Source organism: Mobula birostris, chromosome 1, assembly GCF_030028105.1.
Source record: "Mobula birostris isolate sMobBir1 chromosome 1, sMobBir1.hap1, whole genome shotgun sequence".
Classification (NCBI taxonomy): Eukaryota; Metazoa; Chordata; class Chondrichthyes; order Myliobatiformes; family Myliobatidae; genus Mobula; species Mobula birostris.
The window spans coordinates 144,274,336-144,295,597 of NC_092370.1; the positions used below are offsets into that span (position 1 = coordinate 144,274,336).

The 21,262-nt window shown below is 42.3% G+C and overlaps 1 protein-coding gene across 1 annotated transcript in view; it reads left to right on the forward strand.

The window, feature by feature from the left end:
- The window catches only part of itga9 (integrin, alpha 9), a 422,554-nt gene that overhangs the window by 327,330 nt on the left and 73,962 nt on the right, over positions 1-21,262 (forward strand). The window contains exons 22-23 of the mRNA XM_072263117.1: positions 5,214-5,322; positions 9,953-10,060. Of these exons, the coding sequence (XP_072119218.1) occupies positions 5,214-5,322; positions 9,953-10,060 (217 nt within the window). The remainder of the gene's footprint in view (positions 1-5,213; positions 5,323-9,952; positions 10,061-21,262) is intronic.

Sequence of the window (21,262 nt, forward strand, 5' to 3'; positions counted from 1 at the left end):
GTAGAGTTATTGGCCCTTTCCTGTAACCATCTGGCTGAATGCTTTTTTTGCTGTATCATCTGCCTATCCTTCCCCATAAACTCCCTACAAGCTGTCACTACTTGTGCGCCAACTGCCCCATCCTCTGCCTCTTCACTTTGGTTCCCACCCCCTTGCAAATCTAGTTTAAACCCTCCCCAAAAGCATTAGCAAACCTCCCTCCCAGGATATTGGTTTCCCACCAGTTCAGGTGCAACTCGTCCCACTTGTACAGGTCACCCCTTCCCCAGAGAAGGTTCCAATGATCCAAGAACTTGAAACCCTGCCCACTGTGCTGTCTTCCTGTTCTGACCTTCCCTACTCGTGGCACTGCGACTAATCCAGGGATTGCCACCTTGGAGGTACTGCTCTTCAACCCCCTTCCTAACTCCCTAAACTTATTGCATAGGCCCTTTACCCATCTCCTGCCTATGTTATTGATACCAATATGTACCATGACGTCTGGCTGCTCACCCTCCCCTTCAAGAATATTCTGCAACCGCTCAGAGATATCCTGGACCCTAGCACCCAGGAGGCAACACACTCTTCTGGTGTCTCCCTTGCTGCCGCAGAATCTCCTATCTGTCTCCCTAACTATCGAGTCCCCTGTGACTATTGCTCTGCATGACTTCACCCTACCCTTCTGAGGCTCAGAGTCGACCACAGTGCTATTGGTCTGGCTGCTGCTGCCTTACCCAGATAGGTCATCCATAGGCTACCCTTTGGAAAGCAGTTGCTGAGGGGAATGGCCACAAGGGGACCCTGCACTGACTTCTTTCTCCCTTTATCTCTCTCAGTGTTCACACATCTACTCCCCGAATTCTGAACTCTGGGTGTAACCATCTGCACAATAGTCATATCTATCAAATGCTCTGCCTCCCAGATGATCCCAAGTTCATCCAATTCCAGCTCCAGCTCCTTAATGCAGTCTGTCATGAGCTGTACTTCCCGCAGATGTAGTCATCAAGGAGACTATCAGGTTGCATGAATTCCCACATCCTACAGGAGAAACATTCTACTGCCATATCTGCCATCCTGCCTGCACTGTACAATGGGCAGCCAAGACCAAATACTCTAACCTGTTTTTTTGGCCTCAGCTTCTTCTCGCTGAAGCCCCTTGAGTCAAAGCCTGACCCTCCCACGCTCACCGCTGGCCCACTCTCAACAATAGCCGCCTAGCTCAGAGGGGATTGGTAATGGAATCAGCGTCTTCAAACACTGACACTGATAGACAAAGCTGTCATGTGAGACTCCAAGGCCAGACAGATCACCTAGGTACAGCCTGGATCAACCACAGGAGAGCATACGACTCAATGTCCCACATATGGAACCTGGAATGCCTGTCTCTGTACTAGGTCAACAAGCATCTCAATGGGCTTTTGGAAGACAATGCTAGTGTTAACTCAAAGCCAATAGCGCAAGTGACCATCAGATGTGGAATATACCAGGGTGATGCACTATCCCCACTGTTGTTCTGCATAGGCTCGAACCCCCCTCAGTCAGATCATCTCAAAGAATTGATATGGGTACAGGATCAAGAGTGGAGTGACCTTCAGCCACCTCCTGGACATGGATGACATCAAGCTGTATGTCAGAAAGGAAAGGGACATTGACTCACTAATCCACCTGAGAATGGTGCATAGCAGAGATGTTGGGATGTCATTTGGACTGGAAAAGTGCAGCCGGGTGATAGTGAAAAGAGGCAAACTCATCAGGACTGAAGGAGTCGAGTTACCTGAAGGCCACATACCAGATGTACAGGACAGATACAAATACCTGGGGATCCTGCAGGTGCATGGAAACCACAATGAGGACACAAGGAAGACTGCAACATCCAAGTACCTTGAAAGAGTGAGACAGGTCCTAAAAAGCCAGCTGAATGGGATAGAACAAGATCAGAGCCATCTACATATTCACCCTACCATTCATCAGATCCCCAGCCACAATGATGTGCTGGCCGATGAACGAATTGGAAGCCGCTGACATCAAGATCTGGAAACTACTAACAATACACAGAGGATTCTACCCGAAGTCCAATGTCAAGTGACTATCCACCTGCCGGAATAAAGGAGAACGGGGACTTAGAAGTGTCAAGGCCACAATCCTGGAAGAAATGAGAAACATCCATAAGTATGTAAGGAAGATGTCCCCTAAGGATGACTTGCTAGGAGAATATCTCAGACAGCAGGCAGGCGACGTGGAAGTGGAAGTGGGTGAAGCGGAGCCATAAGACCAGAGGCCATGGCAGGACAAGCCACTGCATGGGATGTACCATCTCCATATCAGAGGTGGCTGACTTAAAGTCCTATCAACAGCTGGAAACGGCAGGGCTGAGGGACAGCACAGAGGAGCTGCTCATGGCTGCACAAGAGCAGGCGCTGAGGCCTATCACACCAGATAAGACCCAAGTCACAGATTATGCAAGGAATCTACTAAAACTATCCGGCACATAGTATTAGGATGCAAGATCCAGACAGGGACAGCATATACTGAACGGCACAACCAAGTTGTAGGAATTGTGTACAGGAACATCCGCACTGAGCTAAGACCCAGTGGGACTTCCAACTACAGATTGATAAGCAGGTACTGGCCAACCAACCAAACATAGTATTACTGGACAAGGAACAGAAGAAAACAATAGTAATAGATGTGCAATCACGAATGGCAGCAACATCAGGAAGAAAGACTATGAGAAGCTGGAGAAATACCAGGACTTGAAAGAGCAGATAAAAAGGATGTGGAAGGTTAAAGCCAGAGTAATCCCAGTGGTGATAGGAAAACTTGGAGCTATGACATCCAGACTGGGAGAGTGGCTCCAAAGAATGCCAGGAACAACATCTGAGATCTTGGTCCAGAAGAGCACACTACTAAGAACAGCAAGGATACAGCACTGAACCCTCAAGCTCTCAGGCCTCTGGTAGAGGACCCAAAATTGGGGGAAAAATACACAACCCATAAGGGGGTGAGAAAAATAAATAAATAAGTAGTGCAAAAAAATAATAAGGTAGTGCTCATGGTTTCAATGTCCATTCAGAATTCTGATGGCAGAGGGGAAGAAGCTGTTCCTGAATCATTGAGTGTGTGTCTTCAGGCTCTTGTACCTCCTTCTTGATAGTTGCAATGAGAACAGGGGATGTCCTGGGTGATGGGGTCTTTAATGATGGATGCCACTTTTTTGAGGCATTGCTCCTGGATGCTACAGTGGCTAGTGCCCATGATGGAGCTGACTGAGTTTACATCTCCCTGCAGCTTCTTTCGATCCTGTGCAGTGGTCCTGCCCCATGCCCCCTGCCCCATACCAGACAGTGATACAACCAACACACATCAAAGTTGCTGGTGAATGCAGCAGACCAGGCAGCATCTCTAGGAAGAGGAACAGTCGACATTTCAGCCCGAAACGTTGACTGTACCTCTTCCTAGAGATGCTGCCTAGCCTGCTGCGTTTACCAGCAACTTCGATGTGTGTTGCTCGAATTTCCAGCATCTGCAGAATTCCTCTTCTTTGAGTGATACAACCAGTTAGAATGCTCTCCACGGTACATCTGTAGAAATTTGCAAGTGTCTTTGGTGACATATCAAATCTTTTCAAACTCCTAATGGAAAATAGCTGCTGTTGTGCCTTCTTTATAGCTGCATCGATATTTTGGACCCAGGGTAGGTCCTCAGAGATGTTGATACCCAGGAACTTGAAGTTGCTCACTCTCTCCACTTCTGACCCTTCTATGAGGACTGGTGTGTGTTCCCTTGTCTTACCCTTTCTGAAGACCACAATCAGTTCTTTGGTCTGACTGATGTCGAGTGCAAGGTTGTTACTGCAACATCACTCAACCAGCTGATATTGTATATCTCGCTCCTGTACTCTGTCTCGTCACCATCTGAAATTCTGCCAACAATAGTTGTGTCATCATAAAATTTATAGATGGCTTTTGAGCTGTGCCTGTACACACATTCATGGGTGTAGAGAGAGTAGAGCAGTGGGTTAAGTACACATTCTTGAGGTGCACCAGTGTTGATTGTCAATGAGGTAGAGATATTATTTCCAATCCGCACTGACTGCATTCTTCCAATGTTGTTCAGCACCGTGCATATGAACTGTTTGAATGTGTCTGCAGGTACTTTTATTGACCGGCCTGTTACCATGTTAAGAGTGTTGAGGTTTTGCTTTGTTTTGAGTGATAGCAGAAATAGGGTGCGTGTGAATCAGATGCACATTCTATAATGCAACCTATCTGAACAGAAAATGTACCACTTTTAACGCTGTGCATCGACTACACTTTGTGACTGCAATTTAGCATTTATGGCATTCAACATTTCCTTAGCAAGAGCATGGTGAATCTGCCGATTTCATTGCCACAGACGTCTGTGGAGGGCAAGTCATTGGGCATATTTACAACAGAGGTTCTTGATTAGTTCACATTACAATCAGTTCTTGATTAGTCAGGGTGTCAAAAATTACAGGGAGAAGGCAGGTGAATGAAGTTGAGAGGGAAGAATAAATTACCCATGATGGAACGGCACAACAGACTTTCTGGGCTGAATGGCTGAATTCTACTACTTTATTTTATGGTCTAAAAGTAAAATAAAAATAATACAGTATATATCCTTATATTTACATTTGTTCTGTTATCTATGGATATAAAAATAACAATAATGTGAATATTATTGGGGGGGTGGAGATGCATCTCTACCAAGGGAGGTGTAAGGTACTCCTTCCTTCTGCTAGGCTGCAGGTCACCTTTGGGTAATGTGTAACACCTGCTTAACCCCCAACCCCACTCTATCAGGGTCACGTGAAGCCATGGGGGCAAGAGGTGGATGGTCGTTTGAGCAACTGGTGCACATCACAACTCCTGGTTATGCAACCACTGACATCAGGCAGACAATATCTGAAGAATATTGACAAAGGTATTGAAGAGTATTTACCTGTCTTGTAAAGACTCTGCCCAGAAGAAGATGTGGACGAATTTGCCAAGAACAATCATGGTCATGAGAGCATGACCTCCCACCTCATATGACAGGGAACAAAATGATGATGATGAGTGTGAATAGTACTTTAACTTTTGGAATAATTCTGTCTGCCAGTATAACCAAACAAAGGCTTGTGCTTAGCTTAGTCTCAGTGCATGACATAACTGGAGTTCAGTGTCATTGACTTTCTGCTCATGCTAACAGATCTTTATTTCTCTCCAAAATAGGTCTATTTCTCCAGCTTCCTTCCTTTATGGTGATTCAGTGGATGCTTCAAAATTTATTCAGATGGAAGATATGTCCTGTTTCTTTCAACCATTCAACTTGACATTTCAGGTGAATCATCTGAACCACAACTTAGATCCTGTCAGGTTAAGTTTATTGTTATTTAATTATATACAAGACAGTTCTCTGGACCAGGGTGTAAAGCACGTTAGTACACATAACACACAATAACTTTGGAAAGTAGGAAATAAATCTACGAATAGATAAACAAAGTAATGTACATAAAGTAAATATTGCAGGTTGACGCTTTGAATGCGATGTGGCGGGGAGTTCAGAAGCCTAATGGCTTGAGGGAAGAAGCTGTTTCCCATCCTGCCTGTTCTTGTCTTCATGCATTGGTGTCTCCTGCCTGATGGTAAAATGTCAAGAGGATGTTGGATGGATGGGTGGGATCCTTGACAAAACTAAAAACACTCCTGATAAATGCCCGCGATGGACAGTAGGTAAACCCCTGTGATCGTCTCGGCCATCCTCACAGTCCAGTTATGCAGTTGCTCCAGTCACTGGACCTTGCAGCATTGTGTAATGTGAATGGAGTCAAATAATTAAGCTATGTTAGGGCTAAACCATTAGTGGCAGGTTTTGGTAAGAAAAAAAATTAAACTTTATACGAAAGGATAAAGTGACAGTGCAGGGTCATTATATATTAATCTGTCATGAAGGGACAATATGCATAGGGAAAGTAATAAAACTTTAGATGATAGAAATCTGCAATAAAAGCAAAGCAATAAAAAAAATCAGAAAGTAAAATATATTGCTCGACATGCTGAGTTCATCCAGGATTTTCTGGTGCTCCTCACATTATGATGTACTCGAATAAGAGTCAGAGAAAAGAAAAATAGTATATAAAAAAGACATAACTGAAGGTCCTTTATTTGAGTGTATTTAGAATTCACAGAATGTAGGTCCACTTAAGGCACAAATAGAAATAGATGAGTTAAAGTTAATAGCTGTTACAGGGACATTGTTGCTATCTGGCCACGTTTGGGAAATAAATATTCCAGGATAGCAAAAAGGAAGAGGAAGTTGATAAGTCCTGACATAATAAATATGGTAAAAGTAATAGAGGGGAAGGATCTTAGTAATGAAGATCAAGAAATGAAACTGTTCTTGGTGTTATATAGAGACAGTAAGAAGTGGAAGAACAGAGAACACGAGCAAACCCTTTGACCCACAGTGCTGAGCTGAAGCAGCTAAACAGTAAATCAAAACCCCCCAAAATCTAATCCCTCCTACCTACAAATTGTCCGTATCCCTCCATCTTCCTCACATTCATGCGCCTATCGAAACGTCTCTTAAAAGCCTCTAATGACATATGTAAGCATTGTCTGTAGGCCCCAACCAGCGAAATGCCCACTTCCCATCCTTAATTTGACAGGGTGTTATATTTGCAGATGGCACTGGTCCATATTTGGAGATTAAAAGTGGCTGAAGACCCATGCTGTTTGTCCACACAGATCTTTGAGGAGCTTGGTTTAAGTTTCTAGCTATAGTTTTATGGATTAGAAAACAGCTGCCACAGATTCCCCTCACTCACAACACGCTGGAGGAACTCAGCAGGTTGGGCAGCATCGGTGGAAAAGATCGGTCGACGTTTCGGGCTGGAACTCTTCGTCAGGACTGTAGAGGGAAGGGGCAGAGGCCCTATCTTGTCCTTCCCACCCTCCCCCCACCTTCTTTATAGGGCCTCTGCCCTTTCCCTCTACAGTCCTGACGAAGAGTTCCAGCCCGAAATGTCAATCGATTGTTTCCACCGATGCTGCCCGACCTGCTGAGTTCCTCCAGCGTGTTGTGAGTGTTGCTTTGACCCCAGCATCTGCAGATTATTTTGTGTTTACAGATTCCCCTCAGTTGGTTGCTTCACTGAGTTACCTCAGATAAGTATATTAAAGAGATCGAATATGATCCCTTGTCCCTCCTACCCATCTACCCATCCAAATGGCTTTTAAACATTGTAATTGTACCTCCCTCTACCATTTCCTCTGGCAGCTTGTTTCAAATACAATCCACTGTCTGTGTAGAAAAAAAAATGCCCATCAGGTCCCCTCCCACTCACCTTAAATAAATATGCTCCAGTTTTAGACTCCCTTGTCCTGGGGAAAAGTATGTGATCATTCATCTTATCTGTTACCTCGTTATTTATTTAGCGATACAGCACCGTGTAGTATCCCAGTCACCTTCAGGGAGCGATGCCTCAAAAAGGTGGCGCCCATCATTAAGGACTCCCATCACCCAGGCTGGGCCTTGTTCTCACTGTTACCTTCAGGGAGAAGGCACAGGAGCCTGAAGGCACACACTCAGCTATACTGGGGCAGTTTCTTCCCCTCTGCCAACCGGTTTCTGAATGGATATTGAACCCATGAACACTACCTCACTACTTTTTTATTTCTATTTTTGTACTACTTACATAATTTAACTGTAATTCACATTTTTTCCCTCTATCATTATCTATTGCAATGTACCGCTGCTGCAAAGACAACAAATTTCACAACATATGCCGGTGATATTAAGTCTGACACTTCGACCCACATCGCCCAGCAACTCCCAGCAAACCTGATTAACCTTACCCTAAACACGGGACAATAGACAAATTTACAATTAGCCTATCTAGTACATGTGTGGACTGTGGGCGGAAACCAGAGCACCCGGGGAAAACCCAGGCATTCCATGGGAGCTGGGGGAGGTGGGGAACATACGGACTCCTTACAGAATGGCGCCAGAACTGAACTCTGAACTCTGGAACACTCTGAGCTGTAACAGCATCACGCCAAATGGGGTGAATGGGACTCGTTTCGCCAGGCACTTGGTTGGCTGGATGAGTTGGGTCGAGTGGCCTGTTTCCTTGTTGTAATACTCTGACTCTATGGTTCAGACCTCCGAGGTTAAGAAATGGTAAGTGGTAAAGGGAAGCCCAGGAAAATGTGTAAAATTACTGTGCAGCAGCATGACCTAAGAGAACTGTGAGAATGTACTGCTTTAAAGAAAATACTTCAATTACTGCAAATGATGTGTTAAATAGTATTGTTCCCTAAAAGGCCAGAAGCTTGGGTAGACTTAGCTTGTAGTACACTACATTCACTACATTCTCTTCTGATTGAGTCCTGCAAAGCCTTTAAACATCCCAGATACTTGGAATAATTTTGATCAGAGTCTGTTTCTTAATATACGTTCTGAGTTAGTACAACTTCTTGGCAGGGACGTACAGTCTTAATCTACAAGCACTTGTGGTATAAATCATCCCTTTAAGCAAATATATTTAGATACCAAGAACTTTTTCTCTTCGAAATCTCTTACTTCTGAGCCCTCGTGACAGCTTTCATTTACATCAGTCTAAAGGTAATGTTCCTTTGACAGCTGTCTTGAATCATTCTGCTCCTGGAATCAGTCTTACTGTAAATTATAGAAGAATCTTTTCCTGAAGATTTATTTTGCAGTGATATTATTTTTGAACTCTGGTACACTTCTTCAAGTGTTTATATAATTGGCTCTTTCATGGTAACATTGTAAAGTTGTCAAGTTTCACCTTTTGAACTGCGGCATGTTTTGAACATTTGAGCATCAGTTTTGGCTGGATGTTCACCAAAATCAACTTCTAGTCAAGTTCTAAGGTAACAGCCCCTTTCACTTATTTTCTACTTTGTCTATTTTGTGTTTTACTGAAGTGGTAAGGAACTCACCCCATGGGATTCATGTATTATAGCATGGGTAACTTGTGGGGCCACATCAAGGGAATGCATCAAATAGTTGTGCTTGTGTTTATACAGTTGAGACCATCAAATGCCTTTCAAGAATCAGTAACTTTTTGCATTGATTTTAGTGAACTTCCAGCCAGAATTTTCAAGTGATGTTATATCGAAATAATATGCTTATTTTCCGTCAGGAAACCTAAAATGGCCTCCATGTGGACTCATTCTAAGGTGGGGTTTATACTTGAGAGACAAGCAGCATTACTCAGGAAATAAATTGAATGACGATTGTACAAACATTTGTATTTAGTGTGATTGTGTCACACCGCACAAAAATAGTCCCTTTGGTTCACAAGACCATGCCAAACATCAAGCACCCATTAACACTAACTCCATACATCCCAGTTTTTGTTCATCAAATTCCCATCAACACTTTTATGTTCTGCCCTTTGCCTCACATATAGCTGTGGAGACTGGTTTCTGGAGCCGTAAGATAGCAGCTCAGCTGGCTTCCCCATTGTGCCTCTCTTTTCTCTTCTGTTATTAGAATGGACAGAAAGTTGACTTTTGTTATATCCCTGCAGTGCCTTGGTCCCCATTTGGAGTTTGTAGCCTGAAAGCATATAGAGGATAAACAAGAGAGAGAAAAAGAAAAAGCATGTACCATCTCTCTTAAGGCTTGGAAATTGTTATCACAGTGAGAGAAATAAGAGTTCATATGTTAATGTTCCCTAGAGAAGAAAAATGATTTATTGGAAATTTCTCTTGAACCAAGCCTCCACATTGAAAAATGACCTCCTGAAGGAGCTCTGAGATGGCAAGATAATCTGAGATTTTTACACTACACTTCGAAGGGAAGCATAAATATTGTGTGTTGTACCATCAAACCAGACTTTTACCATTAAGCCCGGATCTCCTGCTGCCGTGTGTAACATAATTTATTTATTTATAAAGGACTAACAATGCCTTATTTTTCCTTCATTATTTTATTGAAGGTTATAAACATGGGCCCAAGCAGTGCACCTGGTCTGGCTGTCCAAATTTTGATTCCTAGCAGGCTCTTTACAAATGGAGCAGATATCTTTCTAGTCCAGGAGGCTGTGGTGAGTATACAGGACTGTCAGTAATTACATCTGTCTCATTTTTGTTTTATTTTCTAATTCTGCTGTCAGGTTTATCATATATTTAACAATTGCGGAGTGCTGATGTGGGACTTGATAGTTTGTTTGGTGAAGTTAATTTTTCTGTTATTTTCTAGGCCTTGAGTGTAAACATTCTGAACTTCTGATTTATATTTTTGTTTGGTGCTGCATGCACTAAGTGTCTTTACGTCAGGATCAAGTTATTGCCTCAACAAATAGTTTATGTTGGTCCAACCGGACCTCATCCTATTGAATCTTCTCTACACTCTGTTCAGTGTAAAATTGGCTCAGTGGTGGGAAGAAAGGTTAATGGCCAATAGGTGGCTGCAAAGCTTTTGTAGTGGGGATCCACAATTTTATTGGGAAGTCCTTTGCTTTTTGTGTTTTACGTGAGTAATTATAAGGCAATGTCAGTAAGTATACATCAGCCAGTGCTCTGAATTAGAATCATAGTAAGTTATTTGTCTAACAGTCAGAGTTCTGGATCAAGATCCTGAGACATGATTTTTAGCCAACCAACTCAAGGAGTTTAAATTAATGTTCTTAATTACATATGGATTTATTAAAGTTAATTTCCTTAATGGTAACCATGAAGCACCAGATTGTTGCAAACACCCAAATGGATCACCAATATAATTCAAAGATGGAAATCAGTCACCTTTACCTTGTCTGTCTCATATATGACACCAGACTAACCAATCTCTTTGACTCAAAGGCATTTAGGGATGGACAAATAAGGATGAGATTGCACTGGAAAGGGTGCACGCAGAGGAGGTTAATTTCCCAGGGTGTTTCATGGCATGAAGCATTTCAGCAATCAGAGCAATCAGGACAGAATGGACAGGCTGGGTTTGTTTTTTTTTCCCGCGTATCAAAGAAATCTATGATCAGAGTTTATAGGTGAAAGGCAAGAGGAAGGAGATTTGGAGGCGTCTTGGAGAGTTTTTTTTTAACCCGTAGCCTGGTGAAACATGAAACTCAGTGCCTGAGAAGATGGTGGAGGCAGGTACTCTCATAACTTTTAGAAGGTCAAGTTTAATTGTCATACAACCATGCATGAACATCCATGAATACAGACAAACAAAGCAGCACTACTCTGAGGTTAAAGTGCGAAACACAGAACCATCAGTCATACACAGCACAAAATACATACTATATAATGTATATAGATAGCAGTAAAGTATAGTCACGCAAAAGAATAGTCCAAGTCCTTGAGTCCATGAATGTTGCAGCAGGCTTCAATCAAACAGAGTATGGCTTATCTTGCTGAGCAAACACTGGGGGGCAGTACTGACACTAGCGTGGATGCTGGGCCACATTGCCTCTGGCACACTGCTGGAGCACACTGACTCCAACTACCCTGGCTCTCCTGGGCGGGTGTAAACAGGCAACACCGCAGCTTGAGCCCTGATCCTCACTTATAATGGAGGCCATGCAACTCCTCGCCCATCCATCAATAAACCAGTGAATTAAGCTTGTAGTGTTCCACATTGACAATGTCCAACAGTATCTTGCTATCACAAAAGAAGTGACTAAGATGATCCCTTGCTGTTAGCTTAGCACGTGAAAAGCCAAGAGATAGGAGACCACATGTTGAGTGCTGGGAATTGGACTTCATTTGGGAAGGTTCTTGGTGAGCAGTATGTTCACAGTGGCCAATCTTGCAGTTTCTATTCCATATGAATATATGACTCTAACAACAACAACTGTCAATGTTACCAGCAATGCCCAGGGTCTGTGAACAAATTTAACAAGTGAAAGCTAAAATGGAAGTATGATAGACAGATTAGTCAATAATTCAAAAATTAACCATTTGGATGATGATAAGAAAGAAGACATTCAACTATAGAAAACTATCAAGGCTAGGATACTGAAGAGCGGAGAGAAGCAGAGAAAGCTCAGGAGTATGCTGTGGAGCACCAGGTAACTAGATACAGTGGTTAAGAACAATTACTGCCCCTCAACCATCAGGCTTTTGAACCAAAGTGGACAACTTCACTTGCCCCATCATTGAAATATACCCTCAACCAATCGACTCACTTCCAAGGACTCCATTTCATGTTCTCAATCTTTATTGCTAATTTATTTGTTATTATTATTTCTTTCTTTTTGTATTTGCACAGTCTGTTGTCTTTTGCACACTGGCTGAACACTCAGTTTATGCGGTCCTTCATTGATTCTATTATGGTTATTATTTTATTATGGACTTATTGAGAATGGCTGCAAGAAAATGAATCTCAGGGTTGCGACTTGTATGTAATTTGATAATAAATTTACTTCAAACATTGAACTTTGAAGATGGTATTAGAATATTTGCCTTCATCATATAAGGGATAAAATCCAAGAGCCAGAACATGCTGTAGAACTGCTTAATGCTGAAAAAACTGATGAGACTCTGTGCTTGTAGTACTTGCATTTTCTTTCACTTGATATGTGGCTTTCAGAATCATTACATGGGTCTCATAGAGACCTAACTTGTCTATCTGTAGTATATGCTAATCAGTGGCATGACAGTGCTGAAAATGGCCAGGAGAATAGAAGCCTAAATGAGGCAAAAAAGGAAAGGTGAATGTATATTTAAATATGAAAGAATTGAGTTGGTGAAGTTCTTGGATAGGCACATGAGTATGTGGAGATTGGGGGGATGTACAGGCAGAATTCGTTAGCTGAATTAGTTTGATACAACATCTTGAGTTAAAGGCAAGTTCCTCTGTTGTATTATGTTCTATAAATAGTCATGCAATGTCTAGATGTGTCTGTAAGTTATTATTGCAAACTTTTAATTTAGTACAGAGATTAAAACGTGATTATTTCTTTGAGGTTTTGTAACTGGTTTTACCAAAGATTGAACAAATTGAATAGAAATTGATGCCACACGTTAAGGAACCCAATGTTTAACATACTAGCAATCCACTGTTAGACTAGTGTATACATTTGTGGTTATCCAATGTAAGGGATGACAGCACTAGGAATGCTAAAGAAGATGCTTGCAATGATATTTTGTATATATTCCTAGCCTAGCCATCTACAATAAGACTTTGGCAATGGTTTTTATTTATTTATTGAGATACAATAGGCCCTTCTGGCCCTTCAAGCTGCACCGCCCAGTAATCCCACGATTTAATCCTAGCCTAATCACAGTTCAATTTACACTGACCAATTAACCTGCCAACTGGTATGTCTTGGACTGTGGGAGGAAACCGTAGCACCCGGAGGAAAATAACATGGTCATGGGGAGAACATACAAACTCCTTACAGGCAGGGGTGGGAATTGAACCTGGGTCACAGGTACTGTAAAATGTTATGCGAACCACCATGCTACCAAGCCGCCCGAGTGAGTGACTTGGGTGGAGTTGTCTATACCGCAGAAGTGGAGGAGAAATGTGATGTATGAAATTATGGGAAGCCGCAGTGGGATGAACAGGAGCAACTTATTTCCTTCAGCACATGCATCATATAATTAAGGTACTAAGAGGTTTGGATGAGTTTTTTCCGCTGGCAAGAGATGAGATACTGTTGCTCATGGCTTGATAGAATGGTGGGGGATAGAAGCTATCATCAGGTATATAAAAACAACCAGCATGTTGCATTTGCAGTGACCAACAAGGGTACAACTTAAGAATTAGTGGACAAATCAGCTTTTTTTAAAACCAGCTCCTTAGATTTCAGTGATTCTGTGGTGGCTGGGACTCCTGAAATGACCCTACTGGTATGTGTAGTATTACCAGAAAGGTTAGATGGCACTGCTTAACCTTTGCCCTGAAAACATTGCATGGAAACCATTCTTGAAAATCCTCTGCATGGTGGACCAAGTCACACAGTGTCCTATGCAGTGCCACTTTAGTGCCAACAGTGCTGAATTTCTAGGCTGAATTTCCAGCTGTTCAGAAGTGTTTGATGTGAATGTCAAAATAAATGAAAAATGAATCAGGACTTTTAAATTACCTTCTTGTGCTTTCCTACACTTGGAGAGCTGGCATCTATCGTCCAGACTTATTTCACAATGCTCAGATGTTTTTTCTTAACAATTAACAACAGATAAGTATCTGAGCCAATGAATGTCAGCTGCAACATTCAGCTTATCCAGTGAATCTATATATTGGATGAACTGAGTTTTTGTACAATTGACAGAGTAAAATACTGTGCATTCCCATTAATTGGGCCATCGGGGCAGCTGCTTATTTGGGATAACGCTCGAAGAACAAAATCATATTAAGAAAACAGCTGGGATTCCCTTCATTTATCTGGGACACTATGTTGCTTAATTGGGACAGGAGACTGTTGGCAAACTGCTTAAGTCATGTGCACTTGTGAGGCTGTTTGGAGGATGCAATCGTTGACAGCATTACTTGAAGGCAGTTGCACCTGGTGTCTGCATTGATTTTGTTCATTTACAGTTCAAATGATGTGATACAGAGGAATTCCTGTGTTGGTAAGTAGTGTACAGTTGGCCCTCTTCATCCGCGAGGGATTGGTTCTGGGACCCTTCGTGGATACCAAAAAACCCGGATGCAGAAGTCCCTTATTCAACCTGTCTTGATGCAGTGGACCTCAGGACCCAGCGGAACCCCGGACCTTATTTAACCTGTCTCAGTGCGGTGGGCATTAGAACCCAGCGGCGGAGCTCTGAATCCGCAGTGTTTCTGTTCACAAAAATAATCAAGATTGCGATTTAAAATAAAGTGGAAATAATAAAGTGATCAGAAAGAGGTGAAACGCCATCGGTCAGGCCCCGCCCCGATGAAAGCTACAATTATTACTAAGCAACGCAGTAGTTTAATTATTGGGTTTTGGGGTTTTGGGTTTTTGATCCTCTGCAACAACGCGGCAGGGATGGACAGTGTGCTCGGGAGCGGACTGTCACTGGATCAAACTCGGGAATTTCCGTTTCCGAGCCTGGCGCTGAAACATACGTTTCTTAAGTGTTTTATATGCGTAGAAAGGTAAAATATATACTAAGACAAACATTTGACTAACTGAGGCTAAATAATATCGGATGTACCTGTCTGACTTACTTAGTAAGAGAACTTCCTTTTTTTTCCAATCCCGATCCACGATAACCTACACACATCTTCCCGTATACTTTAAATCATCTCTAGGTTACTTATAATACCTAATACAATGTAAATGCTATGTAAATCGTTGTTACACTGCATTGTTTAGGGAATAATGACAAGAAAAAAAAGTCTGTACATGCTCGAACAACAAGTGCTGGAAGAGCACTTCTGGGTTTTCTCCATTCGCGGTTGATTGAAGTCGCGCATGCGGAACTCGCGGATAAGGAGGGCCGACTGTATTAGGAACTAATACACAGTTTTTTAGTACTGTAGCAATCTATTTTTTCTGTATTTCATTTAAATATGTAAATTGTTATTCAGTTTGTCTTTCTTATACATTTCTAACTATTTCCATGAAACTTCAGCTATTTCGGGCTGAATTGGGCCAAAATGTACTGGTCCTGAGGTGTCCCAATCAAACTATATATAACTCTTACTGAAAGTGTTAGGTGGTTTTGATTCAGAATTGAGGAGGTGCAGTTGACGTATTCTTCCATGTAAGGCAACAGGACATGGATATGCCACATATTCCTCATATGAATATTAATAAGAAAGTCAAATCTTGACATAGACTGGGTACAAATGCTTCCAGATTGGAGAGAGAGAAATGAGACACTGTGGCCCACTTCTAATGGCTTCCTAGTGTTTGGGTTGGCCATAAAACAACATTAAAAGGGAGATGGAGCTCAGTCAAGAAAGTAACTTCAAGTTAATATGGATTAGAGGAGAGAGAAGAAAATCAGTGCATGGAGTCACAAAGAAGTAATTGTTAATAACAGCGAATTTCTATGTGTTGCTTTTCTCTAATACATAGCTGTTAAGGTGTTGGGAAAGACCGGTAAATGATTTACTCATGGTGGGGACAAGTAGGTCTTGGTGATTGTACACAACAATGATTGGCATTGGTTATAAAGGAAACCATGTAGGACATGTGATGACAATTTTATGCTGCTACTAAAGTCTAAATCAATGCTTACCATATGAACATGCAATCTAAACTGCCCTATTGAAGATCCTTGGTACATTTTGACTAAAAAGAATCTCAGACCATGAGCGAGTCACAGAACAATTGCAAAACCTGTGGCAAGAAGGAGAGAAGATAGCTTGGAAAATTGTTCAGCCACCAGTGATTGCCCTCATAATTTACGAAGAGGTGGGACATTACAGTAAATGGTAAGGTACTAAGAGGTGTCGATGAATAGAAAGATCCAGGGGTCTAAGTCCATAATTTCCTGAAAGTGGCAGTAGAGGTGGATAAGTTGGTGAAGGTCATGCTTTCATAGTCTGGGACGTGATGTTGCAGTTGGAGTATTGTGTGTAATTCTGGGCATTAGAGTATGGAATGATGTGATGCATGATGGCAGCATGGAGGAGATTGACTAGGATGTTTCCTGGACTTGAAAGATCTTGGTAATGGGAAGAGATTGGATAGGCTGAACTTCTTTTGTTTTGGATTGAAAGAGGCTGAGGGATTACTTCATAGAGATTATGAGTGGTATAGATAGGGTGGACAAGTGAAAATCCTTTTTCCTTACATAGAGTATCAAAAACATGACAGGAAGAATCTGAGGTCTTGGCAAACTGGATCCAGAATTGGCTTATTGATAGGAGGCAGAGGATGGTAAGGATGCAACACACATCAAAGTTGCTGGTGAAATCAGCAGGCCAGGCAGCATCTCTAGGAAGAGGTACAATCGACATAAGAGATTTGAAAGTGGGAGGGATGGGGTAAGAAGGGGAGGAGGGGCATTAACGGAGGTTAGAGAAATCGATGTTCATGCCATCAGGTTGGAGGCTACCCAGACAGAATATAAGGTGGTGTTTCTCCTCCCTTTCTTACCCCATCGCTTATTTATTTTTATTCCCCCCCTTTTTTTTCTTCTCTCTCTGTCCATCTCACAATCACTACTTGCCCGCTCTCCATCTTCCTCTGGGCTCCTCTCCCCCTTTCTTTCTCCCTAGGCCTCCCGTCCCATGATCCACCCCCTTCTCCAACTCTGTATCCCTTTTGCCAATCAACTGCCCAGCTCTTAGCTTCATCCCTTCCCCCTCCTGTCTTCTCCTATCATTGCGGATTTCCCGCTCCCACTTTCAAATCTCTTACTGTCTCTTCTTTCAGTTAGTCCTGACAAAGGGTCTCAGCCCGAAACATCAACTGTACTCCTTCCTATAGATGCTGCCTGGCCTGCTGCATTCCACCAGCATTTTTGGGGGGTTGCTTGAAGTTCTGAGAGGTACATTTTTTCAGAGGGCAGTGAATATCTGGAATGAGGTGGTGGAGGCAATTACAATGTTTAAAAGTTAGGATTAGTTAGGAAGAGCACAGTAGGGTTTGGCCCTCATATGGGCAAATGAGATTAGCATGTATAGGCATCACTGCTGGCAAGGATGGGGTGGGCTGGAAGGGGCCTCTTTCTGTGCTGTTCATATCCATGGTGGTTTGATTTTAAAAGGGTATGCTGTAAGTTTAAAATTAGCTTTATTTGTCATATGTACATTGAAACATGCAGTGAAATGCATTGTTTGTGTCAAATCTAATTAGCGGGGATTGTGCTGAGCAACCCGTAGATATTGCCACGCCTCTGGCTCCAAAATAGCATGCCCGCGAATCATTAACTTAACCTGTCTTTGGAACATGGGAGGAAACCGGAGCACCTAGACGAAACCCATATGGTCACTGGGAGAAAGTACAAACTCCTTACAGACAGCGGTGGGAATTGAGCCCTGGTCATTGATCGTTGGTAAATGGATTGTGCTAACTGCTACATGACTGTGCAGTCCACATTGAGGGGGCAGCATTGGAAAAGGTCATATGTCAGCGATAATCAAACTGGTTTAGATTCAGATGCTACAGGGTTGAAAGGGGTGTATGCAAGCAAGGGAAGAGAGTTGTGATTTTGATTTGAGAGTATGATACTGAAATACTTAGAGACGATGTTCTTGTGGGAACACCAGTGAGGTTATATATGTAGAATTTAGGTTTAAGAAAGGTGTAACACCTGTGTAGCACTGGTCTTATCATGTGTGGCTAATCGTCACACTCTTTTGGGAAAATCAAATAACACTAGGTGCTAATAGGCCAATAGAAAGTTCTTGGTATAAGAAGGAGGCAGTGAATCAAAACCACACACTTCTGAAAATAAGAAAAAACAATATGTACAAAATATATTACATGAGCAGGAACAATTCAACATTCTGTTTAGGTTCCAAATCTTAGATGTCAACAAAAGCCAAATTCCTGTTTAGTTAGAATCAGTGATATTCATTAGAATAACCTTTGTTATTCCAATTTCTCAGACTAATTAGATCTAGTGTTATGCCCAATTTAAAAGTTTACAGACTAAGCTTTCCTTTTTACTCATCCCTAGTTAGTTAGAAAATCAAATATCATTCCTATTGTCAAGTGTTATAGTTAACTTCAGTTTCAGTTCCAGGCAGTATATCTACAAGTTTAAATTCAAATTCACAAATTATATATACACAGTTTAACAATGATTCTCCAATTCTTAAACAAAATAAATCTCATTCAGTAACTTATCAAAGTCTTTACAAAAATAATCAGTTCCTGCAGAAAATCAATTCGGATTCTTCGAATGAAAATAAACTTATACATCCAACGGTATTAAATCCTCTACGTCATTATACATTTCGTTCCCGTGCTGATTCGTCATCTTGGGTGGTTCACCTAGAAAACCTACAGCACAATACAGGCCCTTCGGTCCACAAAGCTGTGCCGAACATGTCCCTGCCTTAGAAAATACCTAGGGTTACCCATCGCCCTCTATTTTTCAGAGCCCCATATACCTGTTCGGGAGTCTCTTTAAAGACCCGATCGTATCTGCCTCCACCACTTTCGCCAGCAGCCCATTCCATGCACTCACCACTCTCTGCGTAAAAAAAACATACCCCTGATATTTCCTCTCTACCTACTACCAAGCACCTTAAAACTGCCCTCTCGTGCTAGCCATTTCAGCCCTGGGAAAAAGCCTCTGACTATCCACACGATCAATGCCTCTCATCATCTTATATACCTCTGTCAGGTCACCTCTCATCCTTCACTGCTCCAAAGGAAAAGGCCAAGTTCACTGAACCTATTCACATAAGGCATGCTCCCCAATCCAGGCAACATCCTTGTAAATCTCCTCTGCACCCTTTCTATGGTTTCCACATCCTTCCTATAGTGAGGCAACCAGAACTGAGCACAGTACTCCAAGCGGGGTCTGACCGGGGTCCTATATAGCTGCAACATTACCTCTCGGATCCTAAACTCAATCCCACGATTGATAAAGGCCAATGCACCGTATGCCTTCTTAACCACAGAGTCAACCTGCACAGCAGCTTTGAGTGTCCTGTGGACTCGAACCCCAAGATCCCTCTGATCCTCCACATTGCCAAGAGTCTTATCGTTACTACTATATTCTGCCATCATATTTGACCTACCAAAATGAACCACCTCACACTTACCTGGGTTGAACTCCATCTGCCATTTCTCAGCCCAGTTTTGCATCCTATCAATGTCCTGGTGTAACCTCTGACAGCTCTCCACACTATCCACAACACTTCGAACCTTTGTGTCATCAGCAAATTTACTAATCCATCCCTCCGCTTCTTCATCCAGATCATTTATAAAAATCACAAAGAGTAGGGGTCCCAGAACAGATCCCTGAGGCACACCACTGGTGACCAACCTCCATGCAGAATATGACCTGTCTACAATCACTCTTTGCCTTTTGTGGGCAAGCCAGTTCTGGATCCACAAAGCAATTTCCCCTTGGATCCCATGCCTCCTTACTTTCTCAATAAGACTTGCATGTGGTACCTTGTCAAATGCCTTGCTGAAATCCATATACACTACATCTACTGTTCAGTCACATCCTCAAAAAATTCAATGAGGCTCGTAAGGATTCAATCAGGATCTTCTCCATCAACTTACCAACCACTGAAGTAAGGCTCACTGGTCTATAATTTCCTGGGCGCTCTCTACTCCCTTTCTTGAATAAGGGAGCAAACTCTGCAACCCTCTAATCCTCTGGAACCTCTCCCGTCTCCATTGCTGATGCAAAGATCATCACCAGAGGTTCAGCAATCTCCTCCCTCACTTCCCACAGTAGCCTGGGGTACATCTCGTCCAGTCCTGGTGACTTATCCAACTTGATGCTTTCCAAAAGCTCCAACACATCCTCTTTCTTAATATCTACATGCTCAAGCTTTTCAGTCCGCTGTAAGTCATCCCTACAATTGCCAAGATCCTTTTCCGTAGTGAATACTGAAGCAAAGTACTCATTAAGTACCTCTGCTATCTCCTCCGGTTCCATGCACACTTTCCCACTGTCACAATTGATTAGTCCTATTCTCTCATGTCTTATCCTCTTGCTCTTCACATACTCGTAGAGTGCTTTGGGGTTTTCCTTAATCCTGTCCGCCAAGGCCTTCTCATGGCCCCTTCTGGCTCTCCTTATTTCTTCCTTGAGCTCCTTCCTGCTAGCCTTATAATCTTTTAGCTCTCTATCATTACCTAGCTTTCTGAACCTTTCATGAGCTTTTCTTCTTGACTAGATTTACAACAGCCTTTGTACACCATGGTTCCTGTACTCTACCATCCTTTCTCTGTCTCATTGGAACATTTTGCTTCTTGGTTCATTGGAATGAAATAGTTTATCATCCACAGAAAGTCAATTCACAAACTTATGATTTTGTAGAACTAATTCCTGACTACACGGTAGGGATGTTGGGCACTGGTCTCTGTCGATATTATCTCATAATAGCTGCTGTATGTTATAGTTATAGCTTCAATAAATCTTTTATCATTATTGTCTCCCCTCCAGGATTTTCACCCTGAGGGTTTCAAGTTAGTAGGTTAAAGTTACTCACTACTAATTCTACTCTTAACAGTTCATGTCTTCAGCTTCTAATTGGTGCTGCGTTTTTGTCTCCTTGTCCGGCCTGTGTCCAGCCTTCCCGCCCTCGCATGTTTTTTCAAATTATTTTTTTTTAATCAGTATATCTCCTTTTCATTCCTCCGCAGGTAGAAATTTCTAACATTACAACTTAGGGTTTAATTAACCTTGGTTACAAAGGGGTGATCACTTTGATGGGATTGCACTAT